The sequence below is a fragment of the Atta cephalotes genome, assembly GCF_000143395.1.
Source record: "Atta cephalotes unplaced genomic scaffold scaffold00013, whole genome shotgun sequence".
NCBI lineage: Eukaryota > Metazoa > Arthropoda > Insecta > Hymenoptera > Formicidae > Atta > Atta cephalotes.
This window is the reverse complement of record NW_012130077.1, coordinates 4,854,167-4,876,060: the sequence shown is the minus strand read 5'-3', so window position 1 is coordinate 4,876,060 and position 21,894 is coordinate 4,854,167. Positions and strand designations below refer to the sequence as shown.

At 32.9% G+C, this 21,894-nt stretch overlaps 6 protein-coding genes across 6 annotated transcripts in view; 4 read left to right on the top strand and 2 right to left on the bottom strand.

The window, feature by feature from the left end:
* Positions 1 to 543: 543 nt before the first annotated feature.
* On the top strand, positions 544 to 6,995 carry LOC105617569 (eukaryotic translation initiation factor 2-alpha kinase 4). Its single transcript, XM_012199125.1, has 13 exons — positions 544 to 600; positions 697 to 863; positions 937 to 1,198; positions 1,282 to 1,833; positions 1,933 to 2,307; positions 2,698 to 3,237; positions 3,375 to 3,529; positions 3,725 to 4,167; positions 4,358 to 4,634; positions 4,720 to 5,236; positions 5,307 to 5,789; positions 5,875 to 6,770; positions 6,869 to 6,995. Exons 1-13 carry the CDS (start codon positions 544 to 546, stop codon positions 6,993 to 6,995), a joined length of 4,851 nt encoding a protein of 1,616 aa, XP_012054515.1.
* Positions 6,996 to 8,418: 1,423 nt separating this feature from the next.
* Positions 8,419 to 9,971, top strand: LOC105617568 (alcohol dehydrogenase [NADP(+)]-like). Its single transcript, XM_012199124.1, has 6 exons — positions 8,419 to 8,481; positions 8,629 to 8,793; positions 8,920 to 9,123; positions 9,193 to 9,309; positions 9,405 to 9,799; positions 9,926 to 9,971. The coding sequence occupies exons 1-6, from the start codon at positions 8,419 to 8,421 to the stop codon at positions 9,969 to 9,971; spliced, it is 990 nt and encodes a 329-aa protein (XP_012054514.1).
* Positions 9,972 to 10,101: 130 nt separating this feature from the next.
* On the bottom strand, positions 10,102 to 13,799 carry LOC105617567 (DNA replication licensing factor Mcm5). Its single transcript, XM_012199122.1, has 8 exons — positions 13,645 to 13,799; positions 13,314 to 13,569; positions 12,204 to 12,376; positions 11,796 to 12,133; positions 11,363 to 11,709; positions 10,803 to 11,236; positions 10,445 to 10,716; positions 10,102 to 10,331 (listed from the first exon to the last, which is right to left on the bottom strand). The coding sequence occupies exons 1-8, from the start codon at positions 13,797 to 13,799 to the stop codon at positions 10,102 to 10,104; spliced, it is 2,205 nt and encodes a 734-aa protein (XP_012054512.1).
* Positions 13,800 to 15,904: 2,105 nt separating this feature from the next.
* LOC105617565 (WD repeat-containing protein 37) lies at positions 15,905 to 19,129 on the top strand. The gene is made up of 5 exons (XM_012199120.1): positions 15,905 to 16,181; positions 16,603 to 16,728; positions 17,211 to 17,970; positions 18,076 to 18,322; positions 18,740 to 19,129. The coding sequence occupies exons 1-5, from the start codon at positions 15,905 to 15,907 to the stop codon at positions 18,860 to 18,862; spliced, it is 1,533 nt and encodes a 510-aa protein (XP_012054510.1). The 3' UTR covers positions 18,863 to 19,129.
* Positions 18,937 to 19,817, bottom strand: LOC105617566 (protein ARV1). Its single transcript, XM_012199121.1, has 3 exons — positions 19,734 to 19,817; positions 19,150 to 19,669; positions 18,937 to 19,016 (listed from the first exon to the last, which is right to left on the bottom strand). The coding sequence occupies exons 1-3, from the start codon at positions 19,815 to 19,817 to the stop codon at positions 18,937 to 18,939; spliced, it is 684 nt and encodes a 227-aa protein (XP_012054511.1).
* A 1,598-nt stretch (positions 19,818 to 21,415) lies between these two features.
* Positions 21,416 to 21,894, top strand: part of LOC105617563 (alcohol dehydrogenase [NADP(+)] A) — a 2,513-nt gene continuing 2,034 nt past the window's right edge. Inside the window, exon 1 of the mRNA XM_012199119.1 lies at positions 21,416 to 21,490. Coding sequence (XP_012054509.1) covers positions 21,416 to 21,490 — 75 coding nt within the window. The remainder of the gene's footprint in view (positions 21,491 to 21,894) is intronic.

The following is a 21,894-nucleotide window of genomic DNA, read 5'->3' as shown; positions in this document are numbered from 1 at the left end:
ATTTTTTATAAATACATACTTTCGAAATTAGATTAGAGATGATGAGTTTTCAGTTTAGCAGTTGGCAATACTCAAAGTTAATCGACGGATAAAGTAACTGGCGTTGGTGAAACTGGCCCTTAATCGACCGATTAAAATTAATCGGAGTCAGTGAGACCGGCATGTAAACTTGATACAATTATTGAATACCCAGGAGTATCGTGAATCCACGATCACGATGTAGTTTCGTATAACGAATCCAGTGAACAGAGGTTACCGATTTCGATCGATCGCGGCGTTTTTCTGCATGTATGTCATTCACGCGTTTATCGCGAATACGCATGTAAATTGTATGTATACATAACATGTGTACACAGAACTCTCGAACTCTCGACAGCTTCCGATATTGTGATCCATTTTTATTTCATTGAATTTATCCTCGAGACACGACATTAAAAATTACGTATGTGCCGGAATTAATTACGGAATTTTCTCTTTTTCATATTATTCTGTTTAGTTTAAAACTTGCTAATCTACGATATGGGCAAATAGCGACGTGGCAAAATGTCTCACGTTGAATCATGTAAAGTTCGGCAGCAAAATGAATTGGAAGTCTTGAAGGTATATGACGCGCTAAGTAAGCACGTGGGAAAAAGTAACATTTTCCAAGCGATGTTAATATCTCTCTTAATAATTCTATTTTTTCATTTATAATAGTCCATTTTTGGTGATGAATTACGTGACTTGAGAAAGAAGAATAAAAAGAAATGGCAACCTCTAGATATTGTTGTTACCTTGACACCGCAGAAAGGTATGTCTGGACCAGCGGAAGTCTATGCGCAGATAGATTTGCATATTACGTGTTGCGATAAATATCCTCATGAGTAAGTTTTATATCTTTCAATATGTACTGTCTTTATTTCATAACGTCTACATGATTTATTTGTCATATTTTAGAGTACCAACCATTCAACTGCAAGACAGCAGAGGCTTATCTCATCAACAGATTGCAGTTTTGTCATCTGAACTCAAAAATTTAGCACAAAAGTTAAAGGGTGAAGTTATGATTTTTGAATTCAGTCAGCATGTTCAGAAATATCTGCATGAACATAACAAACCGAGTTACAGTAGTTTTTATGAGGAGATGGTATCAAGAAATAAAGAAAGAATACAATATGAGATGCAAGAAAAGCAAATGAAAGAAGATAAAGAGAGACAGGTTTGATTTATTATCGGTTTATATATTTTTTCGATTGCACATTATGATTTATTTAATTTCTGTTATCATGGATATTTCCACAGGTTCTGCAAGATGCCATACAAAAACGTCAGGAAGCCTTGAAAGCTGAGATGCGTAATCGAAAGGAAACAGTTCGATTGACCACAGATTCTGATATTGTCTTTCGATCCATACCATCATCTCCGCATGAACGAGGGACGAGCCGTTTCAGACGTCGATGTATGAGCACGTCGGAAAGCTCCGAAGGATCATTGTGCGAGCATAGAGGTACTAAACTCATCCATTTCGACAGTAATAAAGGCGAGAGACAAGTGCACCGAGGCAAATGCTTGGGGCACAGTACAAAGGGTTCCATAGTATATGCTGGCGTGGATGAGACTACTGGAGAATTATTAGCTATCACGGAATGGATGTTGAAATGTGCGCTGACAAATGGTTGCTCTACTCAAGAAGTAGCCATCGATATACATCATGCTATGAAACAGATTGCCAGTTTGGAGCAAGAGCTGAATCACTTGTATAAACTGCATCATCCAAATCTTGTACATTATTTAAATATGAAATATTTGCAAAATAACAATAACGTGGTGATTTACGTGCTTCAGGAGTTCGTGGTATGTAAATATGTGCACATATATTGCTTTGGAGCAGCAATATTTGATAAGATTAAGAATGGTTTTCACGTTTATGATATTAATTGTATGTAAAAGTAGGTTGGTACCACGTGCTCGTTCTACCTGATGGAAAACATTCCAGTCGACATCGACATGTTGAGGCATTTGGCGACGGGTGTCCTCGACGCATTGCAATACCTCCATGAGAATAATGTAGTGCACAAAGATTTACGAGATACCAGCATTTATATAGACCATATGGGTGTTGTAAGATTGTCCGATTATTCTTTAGATAAGAGATTGTCAGACATGTATCATTCGAATTCCTTAGCAAAGACTGAACATGATTTTCCAACGATTCAAGGCCGAGGTGGCAAAAAGGCAGACATATACAGATATGGAATATTATTGCTTTCGTTATTAAAAGGAATCATTATATCCGGGGAAGAAATCGATCTCTCAGTAATCCCACAGGTAGACTTTTTTTTAGTGAGAGAAAATCTGTCATTAGTATTACACTGAATTAGTACATATTAAAGACTGCTTTATCCGAATGCAGTAGTATAATGCTCAATGCAGTAGTATAATGTATTCTTTAAAATGAGGAGAAATATAATATATAATATAGATTTTGATAATAAAATAATACATGTATATTCTATTAAACAATGTCACATTATTAGATATTTCATCATTTCAAATGTTTATATACTTTTACATTTAAGTTGGCTGATTTCATATATTCTTTCAGTATGCACTAATGTAGTGTAAGTGACCAAATTTGCTATTTGTGTAGCACATACGTTTTTCTCATAAAGTGCCAATAGTGGACACGCGTATCCTAAGTTAAATAATTTCTTTTAGCTTCACTTGAGGGATTTTATTTCAAAATGTCTCATCGACGATGAAAGAATGCGTTGGTCTGCAGAGCAATTGCAACAACATGGTTTTATAAAAATACCATTAGCACGAGGTTTATCACCTTCAGTACCGGATCACGATGAGAAAGAGAAAAATTTAGAGCCAGAAGAACCGGATATCGATATTCAATTACATTTGCCATCGATGGGTAGGCAATCGCGAATACAAAATGAATTTGAAGTGCTGAAATGGCTGGGAAAGGGAGCCTTCGGCGACGTTTTAAAAGTGAGAAATAAATTAGACGGCGGTGTCTACGCTATCAAACGCATAGAATTAAATCCAAAGAAAAAACAGCTGAATAGGAACATTACGCGCGAAGTTAAATTGCTCTCTAGAATGAATCATGAAAATGTAGTACGTTATTACAATTCGTGGATTGAAAGTGCTACTTTGGATGATTCAATCAGACATAGTCATTTTACGCCGATCACCACGTCTTCAGATAGAACAACCACCACGCAGGATAAAGCAGATATAGTTAATGTAATTATATTATACACGATAATGATTATGTCACTCATAACAAGAAGAGCCGTAACAACATTCTACTTTATAATGTTGAATTATATATAATTGTAATCAGACTTTTGCGCTGTATAAAAACATGACGTGAATTTTAGCATCTGGAAAGTGATGAGATAGAAAAATTTGCTCCACCATTACGCGATGTTGAATGGAATATATCATACGAATCTCGGGCGAATGTGACTGATAGTGATGATGAGAACAGTGATGCATCGACTGATTCCGATAGTGAAGAACACTGCGCATTTCTGTAAGATTATTTTCTTTTTCTGAAATTATATATTCTCTATAATATTTAATATTTTTATTTCATTTAATTTATTTCATTTAATTTATATTATTCTATATACAACTTTACATTTAAGATGCGTGCGTGCGTGCGTGCGTAATGCAGAGAAAAACTACTTACTATTAGAAAAGCTGATTTGAATTGCATCTCTTACAGAATGCGAACTTTATTACATATTGAGTCTTCCGATAGTATTGAATTCGAAAGAGATGATATATCACAAAAATGCGCAGTAACGCTGGACGTTTCCAACAATGATGTTAAAGACACTGAAACTTCTAGCGAAGATGTAACAGTAAAAGAAATACAATTTATGTACATACAAATGGAATTCTGTGAGAAAAGCACATTAAGAACTGCCATAGATAATGGTTTATATGAAGATGAAGAACGTTTTTGGAGGCTTTTTCGAGAAATTGTAGAAGGTCTGGCGCATATTCATCAGCAGGGTATGATACATAGAGATTTGAAACCTGTGAACATCTTCCTCGATAGTAATGATCACGTCAAGATAGGAGATTTCGGATTGGCCACGACTAATATACTGTCGTCGTTAGTTCAGACCATCGATGCTGATAAAGAATCACAATTTGAAAAAGGTACAAATATAGACGATATTTTGAATCCACCGATTGATCAATTGCATTATGCGCAAATGCAACTTTGCTCTGAAAAAGATGCATTTATGCATAATGCGATTGATCAATTAATAAATTATATGGTTACATATGCCTTATATAGTTACATGCGATATATTGATGACAAATTATATTATTATGTCTTTTCAAGGTGGAAGTTATGATGTAGAAGAATTAGGATCTCTTACTGGTCAAGTTGGAACAGCTTTATATGTAGCTCCTGAACTTTCCGCAAAAACTGCCAAAGCAATTTACAATCAAAAAGTGGATATCTACAGCTTGGGAATTATTTTCTTCGAAATGACATACAAACCACTGACTACCGGAATGGAGCGTGTCAAGGTCCTGTTGAATTTACGCTCGAAAGAAATCGTCTTTCCTCCGGATATACCAGAAACAGATGTACCGCCTCAAATTCATATCATACGGTAAAAAAATTGATTTGACAATGCATATTATATGATTCTAAGATATATGAAATACGAAATAATGATTAAACTTTATCCATATTAGTTGGCTGTTGAATCACGATCCAAGTCAACGTCCTACCGCTCAGGAATTACTTTCTTCCGCATTCTTGCCGCCGCCATTAGAAGATACGGAATTGCAAGAAGTAATGCGCCACACGTTATCTAATAGTCAAAGTAAAGCATATAGATATTTAGTGACGTCATGTTTCACTCAAGACGTTACGCCGGCAGAAGATATTACTTATGATATGAATTTACCTGCTAGAGGAACACCAAGTGTTCTTTCCTCAAAAAGGCAGTTTCTGCAGGAAAGCGTGAAACAAAAAATCATTGAGATATTTCAAAAGCACGGCGGAATTTACCTCGCGACCCCGTTGTTAATGCCTAAATCCATTCAGCATTCTAACTTTACTGAATCTAGCGTAAAATTGATGACCCGTACTGGCAGTATAGTCTCTATACCTCATGATCTTCGTACTCCTTTTGCTAGATATGTTGTATGGAATAATATTTCGCATATTCGAAGATACGCTATCGAACGTGTTTTCAGAGATAAAAAGGTATGTACTGTAAATAATATCTTGCATGTATGATTGCAAATTAATATTTATTAATATCGAATTATTGTAGGCACGAGGATTTCATCCAAGAGAATTATATGAATGTGCTTTTGATATCATTAGTCCTGTAAATAACAATTTAATGCCAGAGGCTGAATTGATCTTCATTATATGGGAGATCTTTAATGAGTTACCACAGATCCGAGAACATAATTTCATAGTACGCCTGAATCATACGTCGCTATTGAAAGCTGTGTTAATGTATTGTGGCGTAGAGAAAGACAAGTATCAGGATATATATTCCATATTGCAGGATGCTCGCGACGGAAAGTTAACTAAATTTCAGGTCCAAACGCATTTGATAAGTTTATGCTTAACCGATCAAGCTATGGAAACTCTTTTTAATTTACTTGAAACGGAAAGCTCCGTTACGAAAATTAATAGTGTCTTAAGGACATTAACGAAAAGAAAAGGAGAAGCTGCTCGTTTAGCCAAAGAAGGCATGAGCGATATAGAAACTGTAACATCTAATGTAGAAAGTTTGGGTGTTAAGGTAATATTATAATAATGTCTTTATATAATTTGTGTAAGTCATTTACAAACATTCTTTTTATTTTTTTTTCTTTATCATATTTCAGTGGCCTATTACTGTCGTACCTTTATTAACGTACAATGTACAACAATATAGTGGTGTGATATATCAAATAACTTGCGAACTGAAGCATAGACGGAGACGATGTGGTCAAGACATCATAGCTGCGGGCGGTCGATATGATAAAATGCTGGTGTCATTTAGAAAAGTTTTAGAGCGCACCGGAATGGCCAGTAAGGAAATAAAACAATACGGTGCTGGTATTAGTATATCGTTAGATAAATTGGTATCCGCTGGAGTCGAGGAGTGTGAGGGTAGTGAAAGTAAATACGGTATTGATGTGGCTATATGCTGTGAGGGAAATTCAGAAAACGAAGGAAGAGGAGAAAAGGACATGATTAATATATTACGGGAAATCTGGTCATTAGGATTGAAAGTTACAACATTAGATCTATGCACTATGGAGGAAATATTAGAATACTGCCAAGAAAATTCTATAAGTCATATAGTATTATTAAGAAATAGTACTTTAAGAGTGCTAACATGGGAAAGAGACCGATTTCAAGAGAAAAAGTGGAACACTATACAGGATATTGTTGAATATTTACAACGACAGTCCGAAAACGCATTGCCAATCTTGAATAGATCCGAAAGTAAAATGAGCGCGAATGATATATCAGTAGTGCCTAGCAATCCGATTAATGTTACCGTAGGTTTCATTCTCTCTGAGCGAGATAAACTGTCCGGAAGTGGCAAAAGAAGTTTCAAAAATACCATATTAGCACAAATGTCATCTTACTTGCAAAGAATATCACATAAAGTTCCTGTAGAAATCTTTGCTGTCTTTTTGGAAATATCTGTTATAAGAACATTGATCAGTTTTCTGGAGATCGATGAGGAGGAACAAGCTTTCCAAAAAAGTATTCAGATTGTAATAGACAAGTGAGTATTACACAAACTATGTATATTTAATATATTATGTTATATAAAATAATGAACCATTTCTACTAATGTCGATAATATTGATTATATTTTTATAGACATCCACGGCATAAGAAATATATAAAAGAAATCTGCGAGGGTATGAGAAAATTAAGAAATGAAAAGTCCAAGCCTGTAGAGATACTTTACAGTTTGATAGACAGTAAACATATGACTTTAGTATAAGATATTATCAAAACCGAAAATATATTTTCATAATAATTATATGAAATTAATAATGATGAGTAATTGGAATGTATATTAATAGATCAAACATACAAAATAAGTATTAGACACTTAAGCATTTTTTGTACTACATTATATATATTTTTAAACATCACATTTAATAAAAAAATAAGACTGTATATATGACATGACACTCCAAAATAGATTTCTGGATATAAAACTAAATTAAGCGTGTTTATTATTACATCAAATATTTTGTTGCATATATTTTCTTCAATTGTTTCAATCCTTATTGCAAAATTTAAATATATTCAAAAGCTTGTGCTTGCGTGCGCGCGCGCGCCCACATATTTCGTACATTTTTTCTAAAATTAAAAAATCTATTTTTTTGGTATATAAAAATAAATAATAAGATTACTTGTGGCAGGAGAAGATAAGCCTTTCTAAATTTTACCCACTTAATTTATATAAATATAATTCTATACGCAATTATATTGCAATCGTGTTATATTTTATCAATGTGTCATATTATATATATATATATATATATATATATATATCTTTTATTTTATCATTCACTGTATTCCAAAATTTACTGAAGTTCCAGCCAGTATTGAAAATCTATAGTTTACGTCACGTGCACTTGCGCGCATTGTAGATTCTTAGTAAATTTTGGAACACCGCCAATGTTCAATTTCGATATCATTTGTTTTAGTTTATTGTTTCATAGAATGTCAAATGCCAAAAAACGGAGAGATAAATCTTGAAAGTTGAATGATATTGACGACGTGCAATACGACGTGAAAAATAGGAGACGGAAGCTGGTGGTCTGAATGAGATTCAGTTAAGGGTAGTGATTATGTAACTTTTTCCCTAGGGCGGAAACGTGAAAAATGAAAATTCTTTGTATGTATGTGTGTATATGTACAAACATACGTACGTAAAAATTTTCACTTTTCACGCTTCCGCTCTAGCGGAAAAAGTTATATGTGGTCATATAATTTATAGTGGTATAAAATTCGACAGCATTTTTTAATATAAATTTCAAATATTATCCATGATGGTCTGTTTTAATTTTATTTCTTCCCAAAATAGCACACGTTCTTGTTGAAATCAATTATCTGCGGCGCAACCCTCCTCGAATCAATACGACTTTGAAACGATATATATGACTACGATTGCTATGTGCGGAGACCTCGAAGACTCGCGTGTTCGCTAGTGTTCTATTCACAGCTATTCTAACTTTAGAAACGGCCTGTCCAAGTGTATCACCACTACATTAATCTTGAAACTTGATCTAAAATTAATATGATGTAACGAACTTAAATGTGGAACTACTTCTAAATGGCAATGCTGCTTTAATACATTTTAATTTTACAACTGTGCTACATATGTCATAGTAGAACATCAATAAGAATTTAGCATGCATTCTATACAGTTACTGTCAGGATATGATATGCCTACAGTGGGACTGGGAACATGGCAGGTGACAAAATAATATTAGAATGTTGTGATAATTGATAATAGTAATGTATCTTATCAATCACATTTTTTTGCCATCATTATAAATTTTATAACAAAATGTTTATATGAAATGATCTGGTGAGAAGAGTAAAATAACTCTTTTCTCTAGGCTAAACCAGAAGAGATTGAAACTGTTGTGAGCACTGCCTTAGAATGTGGTTACAGACATATTGATACAGCAGCAAATTATAATAATGAGGATGCAATTGGCAGAGCTTTGAAAAAATGGTTTGACAAAGGTGGTACTAGAGAAGAACTTTTTATCACAACAAAGGTAATGTATCGTTTTTAAGTTCAGTAGAGTTGATTGTTGTCGCAATTTACTATTTAATAATCATAATATTGCTGTCTTTTAAAAAAACATAACTGTATTTAAAGAATCTTCTAAATTTTATTTTAGTTACCCAATTTTGGTAATCGATCATCTGATGTAGAAAAGTTCATTAAATTGTCATTAAAGAAACTTGGATTGGATTACTTAGATATGTATCTTATTCATATGCCCTTCGCATTTAAATTCAATGAAAATACATTCAGTGCAGCAACGAATGAGGATGGAAGTTACATACTCGATTTTGACACAGATCCTGTCTCAGTGTGGAAAGTATGGAATCAATTTTGTATAACAAATTGATATAAAAGAAATCTTTGAAAGAGCAAAATTATTTTGCAGGAGATGGAGAAGCAAGTTGAATCAGGACGCACTAGATCTATAGGTTTAAGCAACTTTAACGAAGAGCAGATTTTGACTATTTGGAAAAACGCACAAATTAAGCCAAGTAATTTACAGGTAAATCATTGAGCGATATATAAATTTATCTGTTAAGTGCAATTTAGTTCTCATCGATAAGACATTATCGAGATAACGATATTTAATATTTTTAGGTAGAGTTACATGCATATATGCAGCAGACGCCAATTCGAGAATTATGCAAAAAGTATAATATCATTGTAACAGGTTACAGTCCATTAGGCTCTCCAGCTGCAAAAAAGCACTTTCAAGCAAAATATAAGTACACTTTAAATGCATTTTCTGACTTGCTAAATCATCCGATTGTTAAAAAAATTGCTGCAGAGCATAAAAAAACGACAGCACAAGTTTTATTACGTCATTTACTACAACTAGGTGTTGTAATTATCCCTAAGAGTTCATCCCCAGAAAGAATCAAATTAAATATGGATTTATTCGATTTTTCCTTAACAGAAGAAAACATGGAAGTTTTGAGTACTTTAGATAAAGGTACTGATGGGCGAATTTTTAATTTCTTATTTTTTAAAGGGTAAGTGTTAAAAAATATGTTTCATCTTGATTATTATATCTCGTCATAAAACTGTATTTAAGACTATATTTTATAATTTATAAAAATTGTAAAATTCATATAAAATTTACTTGTTGTCTGTTTCAGAATTGAACATCATCCACAATATCCGTTTAAAAATGAACTTCCTTAATTATAATTTAACATGCAAGTCATTAGTTTGTATAAAAATAGTTGAAAAAAAGAAATACATAACATACCAAACGAGCATGATACATTAAATGTATTATGTAATTATATATCGCAGAAGTTTCTGTTATTTTTCAATGCAGTCTGTACAACATTTTACGTTGTAAACGATGCTGAAGTTCACCACGGCGTATCATCGTATGTATAACTTTGTAAATAGCGCGTTCTGGAAATGACTGCTTAAGAAAATCTTTCACAATATTTTGTTCAGATACTTGATGTCCAATAGGAAATCTACTCTTCAATTGTTTTTCAATACGGGTCAATATTTCATGATCCTCTTCAGAGGTAAATCCTTCTGCTCCTGATGACAGATCGCAATATACACGTTAATAAAACTTTGTATTTCGAAAGTATTTTCTTTCGGCTACACATACCAAATATAATATATTCTATATTTATCAATTTATAGCTTACCTGCTAATGAACCAGACATTGCAGCTTCCAATGTAGATACATGGAAAAGCCTTAAAGCTTCATTAATATGAAGTTCAGTAGCAAAGGGTTGTAACTGCATTTTGGCCAAGGCTTCGGAAATTCGTATAATAGCTTCAAGCTGCCGGATTGTTATAGGTATCGATAATCTTTTTTCAGCATCTTTCTCATGTTCTCTTGTACCAGCTCGCATCATAACGTAACGATTTTTTAATTTGTCCCCTGCCTCTGAACCGAGTCTTGGGCCACAACGTCTAATTAAAAAAAAAAAAAATTAGAGAAAAACATTATACTTTATAAAATATTACACATTATATGTGATAAGATATAGCAAACTTACGTTCTGCAATAGTTTATATACTTTTTGAGAATGTGTACAGGAATTTCTCCCTCTATCGATTGTTCTGTGATCTGGCCAGCATTACAATGAATGTTCATAACATGTTTAGCTAATGTTATATCCCTGTTGTGTTCATGCTCATCTTTAACAATAAATATCATATCGAAACGTGACAATATTGTCGGCATAAAATCTATATTCTCTTCTCCTTTTATATCATCCCAGCGGCCGAAGACTGAATTCGCTGCTGCTAACACAGAACATCGTGTATTCAGAGTTGTCGTTATTCCTGCTTTCGCTATAGAGATCGTTTGTTGTTCCATAGCTTCATGTATCGCCACTCTATCATCCTCCTTCATTTTGTCGAACTCATCTATGCAAACAACTCCACCATCCGCGAGAACCATCGCGCCACCTTCCATAACGAAATTTCTCTGAAAATAACGATAGTTGCTGTCGTATATACATGGAAAATATTTACATTAAAATAAATTTATATAGTTAAATTAATTACAAAAAATTGCAAATGTAAAAAAATGTTTAACAAGAATATAACTTACAGTTACTGGATCTCTCGATACAGACGCTGTCAAACCAGCTGCGGAGCTACCTTTTCCCGATGTATAAACAGCTATAGGAGCAACTCTTTCTACAAATTTCAACAACTGCGACTTAGCGGTACCCGGATCACCCAGCATTAAAATATTAATATCGCCTCTCCTACACAAGCCATCTGGCATTAATTTTCTCGAACCTCCAAACAGTAAACATGCGATAGCTTTCTTGATATCTATTGCACCAAAAATACTAGGAGCTATACTCTTCGCGATTCTCTCGTACAGATTAGGATCTGCTGCTAAACGGGTAAAAAGATCTTCCTCTTCAGATGTAACGGGGGGCTGAGTTCCTGCATAGAAAATACAGGAAAAAAAATTAATGCAAATCACTAACTGATGTTTTAAATGTTTCATTTTTGTATTACGTCATACCAACCTATGTTGGTATTTTCTCCATCTATAGAAATACCAAGAACGCGAATATATGGAGCTCGAACGCCTACTAATGTCTTTTCCTTGCCTGTACCTTTGCCACCTGTCTTAGATACTTTCTTAATGGAATATATTCCCAGAATCAGAACTCTATTACCAGGTACAACTCTGTCGCATAAATACCGATCGCAATATAACTGCAAATGCCTGGGCATTTCACCCTGCGGTATATGATCCGGCAACTCCTGAAGCTTTAACACTTGAAAGTCTACGCAGTGGCATTTATCCGGCATTATAAAGAAAGGATCCAGGGGACACTTTGGTCCTACACCGGCTTGTTCCCTAATAACAGATGAAAATTGTGTGATATATTATAAAGCGAATAATTAAGTACTTTCGAAAGGAGACTTACGTGGAACATTTTCTGGGTAACGTATATCCTTCTAGACCGGGCTTAATAGGAATATTGACTTGAGTGACTTTGCAAGACCGGCATTGTATTGCTATCTTTGTCGCCTTTGATCTGATACCAGATGCAGAAACAATTATACCAGGAATTTTGACGAGCTTTGAAACAATATCTGGCTGCAACAGTGAAGCAATTATATTAAAATCAGTTTTGAATTATACAGGATGTTTTCACAAGAAAACTAACAAACTACAAGAATTTATTATTGAGTTTGTTCTAAGCAAAAATGTCCATATATACTATAGGTCAATTTATATCAATTATCAAGATATAATTAATATTGTAACAGAAAAAAATATAAACATTTATAATTTTTATGATCATTCTTTTAGGTTGGATTGTTCCACTTTTGTCCTCTTTTTTTTGCTCTTTCTCTTGTCTATTAGCTAAATATCACATATCATAATAATTTATGCAACAAAGATGAAACAAATGGTTTCTAATTATATTAATTATTTAAAATATCTATCTTTTTTGTTTGCAAACATGATGTTGTGTTTTTTGTATAAATTATTGCTAATTAATTTCAATGCAAATGTTGTTTGTACTTGGTTTACAACCTCAATTATTCTGTTAAGTGTGCTGAATTTATTATCAATATTATGTCAAAGTGTTAACTCAGAAAATATATTACTGATGGTAATCTGTTCCTATATGAAAAGTATAGTATATACATTTACACTTTGTGACATATATTTGTCTTAGTTGTGACATATATTTGTCACTGAAACACTACTGTGTTTGCAGACTTCAAATTTTACAAAAAGAAGTTGAAAGATGCTACATTGGTCAATTAGTAAATTTTCATTATTGATAACTTAAGTTCTTTAAACTTTGATAATTAAGTCGAATATTTATAGTGTATATGAATTATTTTGCTTAGAATAAACTTAGAATACATTCTGTCAGTTTTATCACAAAATACTGTATTTATTCTGAGGATCTAAAATTTCTTTATAAATTTATTTGTCAACCTATAAATTGATGACAGTGAAACTTTTGCAAGTTTGTGAATTTTATTATTTCTATACATTATTATGAGAATTATGGCACCTTCATTCCCCTTAAGGAGCTTGGATGAGCATCTGAACATAACAAGACCTGAATGTCTTCCATCTTTTCCTCGCCTTCAGGTCGAGGTGCCGTTAGCTCGTCAGCAACATCCTTCGCAGCTTCCTCTAAAACGGATAAGTATTCTGTTGGAAGCTTTTGGATCTTCTCCGCGAGAGACTCGTCGAAAGCTGCTAAATCCTCGAGATTGATCTCCATCCAGTATTGACGGAGATTGTAATTGCGCTTTAAGGTGTCTCTGAAGAAAATTAAACGATACTGAAACATCAGATGGAATTGCAGGTGAAAAGAATATCTAATCTTTCTTCATTACCGATATTTGTAGTTGAAGTTACCCTCGTGAAACTGTCGGATGAACTCTTTAAATTTCTTTTTCGAGTGTTGAAGATTTACGCGGTTCTCGTGAACTTCATTCTCCACCGTAAAATTGTCAGAAAAGAATACTCCTGGATCGTCGAAACCTTCCATTTCGCGTGAGCTACTTATTTACCAGCAATACCAGCACCAGCCACTTATTCAAAACACTATTTAAAGAAGCCTAATATAAGCGAATGAAAAAAAATCAACAAGAATGTCACGCCATATTACGCTGCCGAAATCATCAATTTCGGCGGGAAACTTTCGAGGTGTTTTTAAAGCTGATACACAGATGACTTTAAGGCAGCGTTTTATGAATATGATCATTTCGGATGTGTTTTCATTTGCTGATTTCCAGTACAGTATCCAGTAACCATCGATATGTTAGGGACTTCGCACAATAAAAGGAATAGAGAATAGAGAACAAAGAATAAGAATTTCAATCTATCAGAAATCATGTATTGTGGAATACATGGTTCCTTTTATTGTGTGAAGTCCACAGGCAGAGGATTGATTATCAATATTGGATAATTATCAAGATTCCTTAAAGACCATTCTATATTGGTCATATTGTAGACGTCGCAAGTAACAAGCTTGTTGCTTTAGCCAATCCGATGCTTCAATTTTAAAATCGTATGATGCTTACGACGCTTTCGACTCTACGATACCAATGTAGAATGGCCTTAAACCGGTTCTACATTAGTTGCAAGAGTAGCAAGTACGAAGCGTCGATTTCTTCAAAATGCAAGCTGCAGATTGGCTATCGCAACAAACTTGTAATCAGCTTGCAACTAATGTAGAACCTTTAAAGCTGGTTCTACATTAGTCACACATTGCAACATCGCAAGTGTGTCGCAATTGTTGCAGTCAGAGTCGAATTAGCATGATGTTTATTGGATCTCAACGCTTGCGACGCTGCGATGCGACTAATGTTTTTTTCTATTAATATAGAACCTTAATGTCGAGTTTACAATCATCATCAAGAAATCATGGCGGTATGGTCATAGAAAATTAGCCAATCATAATCAATTATTCTTCTCATATTTAATTGTGATTAGTTAATTTTCTACGACTTAAGATCCTACGATTGCTACGATTTCAATTCTATTGTAGACCCCGCATTACAAAGGCTGTGTTCCAAAATTCACTGTTAGCGCTGAAAATGTATAGTACATGTAATGCAGACTGTAGATTTTCAGCGCTGGCAGTGAATTTTGGAACACAGCCAAAATCGATTCTTCCATTAGATATTTTAAACGTTTGTTAAATATTGAACATAGTCTGAATTCGGTATAATATCACATTCATTACTGCTTCATCGTACGCAGTTCTTTGTAAATGCATCTTCTGTGTAAAATGTAATAAACATGGTGCTCGGTGTCAACGAGAAGGAAGAGGTGCCACAAAGCGCCGAAAATAAATACGACACTACAGATGTAAATTTTCATTCGGTAACATCATTGAACATCATCAGCGTGAAAAGACGCGCGAAATTAGCGGCGAGTATCATAATTAATCTCGTCCCGTTAATTCGGTTAATTCTCAATCGATTGTCTCGCGACTTGAACAACCAATACGCGGTCTCCACTCTCGAGGGAGTAAACTGGAGTAAACTCATATCATGTGTCATTAGATACATTCTTTCTCTTTTAAGAACCAATCATAGCGCGATTTTGATGATTTCAGAAGCAGTTGAGTGATGATATCGAGAGAAATGCAATATGAGAACAGCGGATCAGTGTTAGAAATCATGCGTATAAAATTATATGGAAACACATTTGTCAGATCTGACGGCAATTAATCACGAGAAATTCCTCGACAGAGACTAGGTCTTATTGTTTTTCTGGTCCAATTATATCTTGAATCTTTCGTGCATCCAAAGATCTCGAAAATTCGAGGGCATGTTTTTATTCGAATTTGAAGTCTACTTCGACGTTTGTGTTTATCGTAGTTCACAATAGAGACGAGAATACGCTGATTGATGGCAGCCAATTTAACAGAAGACCGAGAATGTCATTCAACATTTCGCTGATCATAATCACTTCTAATCTAATTGATGTATTCTGTTGATAGGTCATGAATAGTATGCATGCAGATTAATAATGCGGACCATACTCCTGCGCTGAAGTCGGAGTGATCGGTGATGTATGCTGTGGGGACGAAGTACTGGGACATGCTTGTCTGCTGTTTATGTCATTTTTGTTAAGTGACGAGTCATGCCCGGCGAACCACCAGCCACAGCTGGAAGTAAATCCAGTAGCAAGGCAAAGAGGATCTCTATACCTCGTGTGCAAAGCAGTACCGACACAGAACTACAGTCTCAACAGAGTCAGAGCGGTTCGACCCCACTACAACCCACTGCGTTGCACTATGTCACCTTCCGTTCGGAGTTAGAGGACAGCCCCATCCCATCGGCTGTGAGATGTCGTTTGTATGATCTCTTTCAGCAAATTGAAAAGGAATTTGAAATGTTGTATACGGAAAATCTTGGATGTAAGTATTTTTTATGACAAATTCAATTAGTACACTATGTTAGATTAGTATATACTAAAAGTTGCTATCTATATATTAATATGTGCGTGTATGCGCGTGCGTGTGTGTGTGTGTGTGTGTGTGTATGTGTGTGTGTCATTTAAAATATTTATCTTAAAATATTTAAAATTTATTTTAAATGATTAACTACTTGATAATATCATGTTATTTAATAGATTGTACATATATTATTTCATTGAAAATTGATTATCTATACTATGCCACTGCATTTAGAGAGATAATTTATATAAAGCAACTTTTGATAAAAATAATAATCCAATGTAATGCAAGCATGTAAATTCACCATTTTATTTATTTATTTTATTATTTATTTCACCATTTAATATAGCTGTTATATTGAATTTTCCATTTCTTATTACAGTGCAAGAGAAGATCGACATCCTAAATGAAAGACTCGAAAGAGAGTGTTATGGATCAGGCGAACGCAGTTTACCTCCAGGAGATCTTACGGATTATCCAGAAACAAAAAATCTGTCTAAGCAAAAATGTAAGATTATTATAATATTAACGTCAATATTGATATAAAAATATATTTTAATTTGTATATTACATTATAAAAGAATGAAATTCAAGAAAGTTCAAATTACCACTTAGAAGACTATTAGAGAAATATATAACATTCAGATAATAGTATTCATTAAATTACACCAGAAATTATTTTCTTAAATTATTTTCATTTCTGACAATTTAATTTATGTATTTTTTATTTAGTGCATTTTCATAAGTGCCATACAGCACTTAAATATTTAAACTTTTTTTAAATATTTATAATCCTATTTATTATCTTCATTATATAATTTTATGACATATTTTCCATTCATCTATCTATTCCAGGAGATTTAATAAGAATGATACAAAAGATAGAATACATAGCTAGTATATGGTAATAATTTTTTAAAACTCAATAATTTTTATTATGTTATATATTCAATTCTTGGATTGTAATAAGAATTCTTCTTTATTTTGTAGCAATGGGTGCAAACTCGGCGCAAAAAATTAAAACTTCTCACAAATTAAAAGCACAGACTAGTAAAATAGTATCAAGCTTTAAAACTCCATCTATGAATTGCACTATGCAAAAAGAGTATGTGGGTCATCGAGATGGTGTGTGGGAGGTATCCGTCGGCAGATTAGGTCAACCCATCATAGCGACTGCTTCTGCTGATTATACAGCACGTATATGGGCAATAGATAATAATCGATGTTTATTACAATATATCGGTCACAATGGATCCGTGAATTCGGTTCGGTTTCATCCAAATAGAGAATTGGCTTTATCGGCGAGTGGCGACTGTTCCGCTCACGTGTGGCAGGCAGCTGTTGATTGGGATATGTCGAAAAGAATATCGTCGTTAGAAGAACTTCCAGTAGCGAGTTCCGAACGAACTGCTAATAATCTAATCAGTAACAATGATGAGCAAGACGATCCCCCGACTCTGAGAACGCCGATACGCGAACTTTTGGGTCACACGAACGTTGTAATGGCTGCAGATTGGCTCTCTGGTGCTGAACAGTTAGTCACAGCTTCTTGGGACAGAACAGCAAACTTGTATGACACGGAAACCGGGGAAATTATACATACACTATGCGGACATGATCAAGAATTAACTCACGTGTCGACTCATCACACGCAAAAATTGTGTGTTACGTCCAGTAGAGACAATACATTTCGATTGTGGGATTTTAGAGAATCAATCCATTCGGTTTCGGTATTTCAAGGTCATACTGAGTATGTATACTAATAAGAGCAAGTTTTTTTCTAATTAATATTCAATCTGTTTATTCAGTTTATAACATTAAATGCGTAAAATTAATAAGCATGTCTCTCTTATAGAACAGTAACATCTGCAGTCTTTACGAGGGAAGATAAAATTGTATCTGGTTCGGATGATAGAAGTGTAAAAGTATGGGAATTGCGTAATATACGTAGTCCATTAGCGACAATACGTGGAGATAGTGCTGCTAATAGATTATCAGTTTCTAGTACCGGGATAGTGGCAATACCACACGACAATAGACAAATACGTTTATTTGATCTAAGTGGTCAACGTTTGGCAAGATTACCTAGAACTAGTAGACAGGTAAGAAAAGATATATTATAATTACATAACAAAACTTATCTTTGTAATTAGTTGACTAAATTAGTAACGGTTTAACTGATATATACATTATCTGTAATGATAAATAAAAGGAGAGATCGTTAAAATAAAAAGTTACACATCAGTTATTTTTAATATTCTCAGATTTAAAGATTTATATTAGGTATGGGAAAAAGTTCGTGGCGTTTTTCCCGTTAGATATAATGGGAAAAACGCTACGAACTTAATATATAATATATAAAATGTAAGAGATTTAAATTTCTATTTTGCTGTTTCATATTGTACCATTATTACAGTATATAAAAATTGCGTAACACAATCAAATTTTTTTATTCTTGAAATATATCATTTAAATTACAAATATATCTTAATAAAAAATAATTATAATTATATTTGTAGGGACATCGTAGGATGGTGTGTTCTGTTGCTTGGTTGGAAGACAGCAGTGTGTGTAATTTATTTTCTTGTGGTTTTGATAGACTAGTATTAGGTTGGAGTGTTCTTCCCGTTAAAGATGCTTGAACATCAAAAACTGTGTGGTTTTATCGGATATTTTATGTCATGTTAGTGTGATATTGGAAATATTTAGGTGCAATTTAGATACATATGTAACCATACAGTAAAAATCCAGCAATTAATCCAATCAAAGATTCTCCCCTTCCACTCTTGCAGATAACTGCAATAAAAAAAAACCGAGATATACTGTATGTATTATTAAATAATTGATCAAAGATAAATTATAAATAGAATGTAAATTTCAAAGTTGCAATAAAAATTATGAATGTCTTACGTAAAGTGTACATTTTTACCTGAATATGCAGTTAAAAGACATAAAACGGTGTAACCTTGAATAAGAAGGTAATATGGACCCGAAGCTATGTGCTGCCACACTATTCCAAGTAATCCCAATAATTTACCACAACCTCCGACTATTAGAGCGCAACTTAAATCTTTTACGCTGTATTTATATGGTTTTTTGCCAATGATAAACCATTTTAGTTCAGTCACTACAATAATCGTACAAATGAATGCTGCAAATGCTAATGCTGTGTGCAACAACAAATTGTAAATATTGCAATAATCTTGTAATCCATTATTTTGAATTAAATCTACTTTTGACGCAGTTAATTCTGTTTCGTTTATGTCACACAAAGACCAAGCCCTGAACGATTCAGCTAGCCATAATATTATACTTATCTTCCAATATGATTTAAAATTGCTATTGTACAAAAGATGTCTGTAAGCTGGTTTTTCTATTAGAATAAGATCTACAAAGACTATAACAGGATCATATTCAATATATTTGTCAGCTAACAATCCACATTTCTCCTAAAATAGTGTAAAATTGTCAGTATGCAATATATATAAAAGCATGAGTTCATGTTTTACTTACACATTTTAAGATTTTAAGAACACTAGGGCAATATCTCCTAAAAAGCTCTTTGCATTCAGTTCCACAATTTATGCAAATATACATTTATAGATAGATAATCAGATATCTGAAATAATCAATAATGAATATATATATTTTTTTAATATGTTTATATATGAATTTATAAAAACAACATTAACTCTTTAATTTCAGAAATAAAGAAGAACAATCATTTATATATATGTTGGAAATGAATTTATTATTATACTATACTTTGACATATTTATTTGCAATTCTGGAATTTGCTTGCTTATATCGAGATTCAAATACTAACTTAGAGAAAGATTAATTCTCTCCCTAACGATTTTGTATCTTCGTCAAGAAATTATCTTCTCTTTTTAGCATTCACATACTCTAAATTTATAGCAGAAATATTACATCACCCGCATTCAATATGTTTATTAATAATGATACATCTGTCAAGAAAGATTTAATCTTGAGCTGATGGATTCAGTGATTACAAGAATAGGAAATTATTAGATGAACTACAGATTTTCATTTAAAGGTTGTTCTTTTTATCTGAATTTTTTGCTCGATTCATATTTTCTCTTTTTTTTCTGCAATATAAAGGGAAAAAGAAAAAAATGAACTGCTAATAAGTTTAGCTAAAAATAATAAACGTAAATTACCTCTCTTATCTTATCTATAAATAAATTACCTAGACTGCTAACATCATGAATTCAATTGAAAATGCAAATGGAAGTGGATGTACAGGATGTTTGAAAAATATATAAATAATGATAAATGATCTTTCGCATAGGGATAGAATGGACTAAACTGAGAAGAAAAGTTCTCTACCATTTTGCAATTTTCGCAATAGTTAATAAAATATTAATTACTAAAAATTGCCGAGAATTGACCTTCAATCATTTTTTATTCAAATACTATCAACTTTACAGAAAAACTGCAAGAGACAAAAATTGTTTATTTTCTTCTCATAAAATTCTGAGAATTTTTTTAGAATTTTTTAATACCGTATTTTCTCATGTTGGTAAAAATGAGAAAATGCACTAAAAAATTCGTAAGTTCTTCTATGAGAAGAAAATAAACAATTTTCGTCTCTTGCAGTTTTTCTATAAAGTTGATAGTATTTGAGTAAAAAATTATTAAAGATCAATTTTTGGCAATTTTTATCTTTATAATTGGATTATCAATTTCAGTTGAAAATTGCTATGTGATTAAATTCACATGTATTTTACTTTTGCAATTTGTAAGAAAAAATTAAAAATTTATAAGAATCTTTTCCGAAAAATTGCAGAATCTTGTGTGTTACTGTCCCTCGACTAAAAATAATAAACGTAAATTACCTATCTTATCTATAAATAAATTACCTAGACTACTAACATGAATTCAATTGAAATTCAAATGCAAATGGAAGTGGATGTACAGGATGTTTGAGAAATATATAAATAATGATAAGTGATCTATGCATAGGGATAGAATGGACTAAACTGAGAAGAAAAGTTCTCTACCATTTTGCAATTTTCGACAGTAATACAGATATATTTTATACAAAAGCCTATAGCTGTATAGTATAGTGAAAGTTGTGTGGTAGAATACGGGAGTGGTGGAATATAGTAATATAGTCCATCCTGATTTTAAAACGTACAGTTTGATTTCTACGTTGTTATAAGACATTGAATATGGCTCAACAAAATTCAAGTATATCTCTGTCAACAGGGCAACAAATACCCATTTTAGGATTTGGAACATGGCACGTAAGTTTATAAAGAAATTGTAGTTTAATCCAAACGAAATTTATTTATATCATAATTATATTATATTTGAATATGCATTTATATTTTATATATGCATATACATATATGTATATGCAATTATATTTTATTTAAAATACTTTATATATATATATACTCACACATGTGTGCACGCAAAAAGTTATGCCTCTCCTGATATAAATAATTTTTATAAATAACTACTGTACTTGTTTTAAATCACTAAGTCTAATATCATATTTGTCTATCTCTTTGTGAGATAAAAATATGAATTTTCTTATTACGAGGACCTTGTGTGTGTGTGTGTGTGTGTGTGTGTGTGTGTGTGTGTGTGTGTGTGTGTGTGTGTGTGTGTGTGTGTGTGTGTGTGTGTGTGTGTGTGTGTGTGT

Excerpts from the sequence above, each read along its gene's own strand:
- LOC105617567 (XM_012199122.1), bottom strand. The coding sequence starts at position 13,799 with ATGGAAGGTTTCGACGATCCAGGAGTATTCTTTTCTGACAATTTTACG. Across the intron at positions 12,377-13,313 it reads GCTCCTTAAGGGGAATGAAG|CCAGATATTGTTTCAAAGCT; the intron begins GTGCCATAATTC and ends TCACTGTTGCAG. Across the intron at positions 10,717-10,802 it reads TATATAAACTATTGCAGAAC|ACGTTGTGGCCCAAGACTCG; the intron begins GTAAGTTTGCTA and ends TTTTTTAATTAG.
- LOC105617568 (XM_012199124.1), top strand. The coding sequence starts at position 8,419 with ATGCATTCTATACAGTTACTGTCAGGATATGATATGCCTACAGTGGGA. Across the intron at positions 8,794-8,919 it reads AACTTTTTATCACAACAAAG|TTACCCAATTTTGGTAATCG; the intron begins GTAATGTATCGT and ends ATTTTATTTTAG. Across the intron at positions 9,124-9,192 it reads ATCCTGTCTCAGTGTGGAAA|GAGATGGAGAAGCAAGTTGA; the intron begins GTATGGAATCAA and ends ATTATTTTGCAG.
- LOC105617569 (XM_012199125.1), top strand. The coding sequence starts at position 544 with ATGTCTCACGTTGAATCATGTAAAGTTCGGCAGCAAAATGAATTGGAA. Across the intron at positions 3,530-3,724 it reads GAAGAACACTGCGCATTTCT|AATGCGAACTTTATTACATA; the intron begins GTAAGATTATTT and ends CATCTCTTACAG. Across the intron at positions 6,771-6,868 it reads ATTCAGATTGTAATAGACAA|ACATCCACGGCATAAGAAAT; the intron begins GTGAGTATTACA and ends ATATTTTTATAG.
- LOC105617566 (XM_012199121.1), bottom strand. The coding sequence starts at position 19,817 with ATGTATATTTGCATAAATTGTGGAACTGAATGCAAAGAGCTTTTTAGG. Across the intron at positions 19,670-19,733 it reads TTCTTAAAATCTTAAAATGT|GAGAAATGTGGATTGTTAGC; the intron begins GTAAGTAAAACA and ends ACACTATTTTAG. Across the intron at positions 19,017-19,149 it reads TCTTTTAACTGCATATTCAG|TTATCTGCAAGAGTGGAAGG; the intron begins GTAAAAATGTAC and ends TTTTTATTGCAG.
- LOC105617565 (XM_012199120.1), top strand. The coding sequence starts at position 15,905 with ATGCCCGGCGAACCACCAGCCACAGCTGGAAGTAAATCCAGTAGCAAG. Across the intron at positions 16,182-16,602 it reads GTATACGGAAAATCTTGGAT|TGCAAGAGAAGATCGACATC; the intron begins GTAAGTATTTTT and ends TTCTTATTACAG. Across the intron at positions 18,323-18,739 it reads TACCTAGAACTAGTAGACAG|GGACATCGTAGGATGGTGTG; the intron begins GTAAGAAAAGAT and ends TTATATTTGTAG.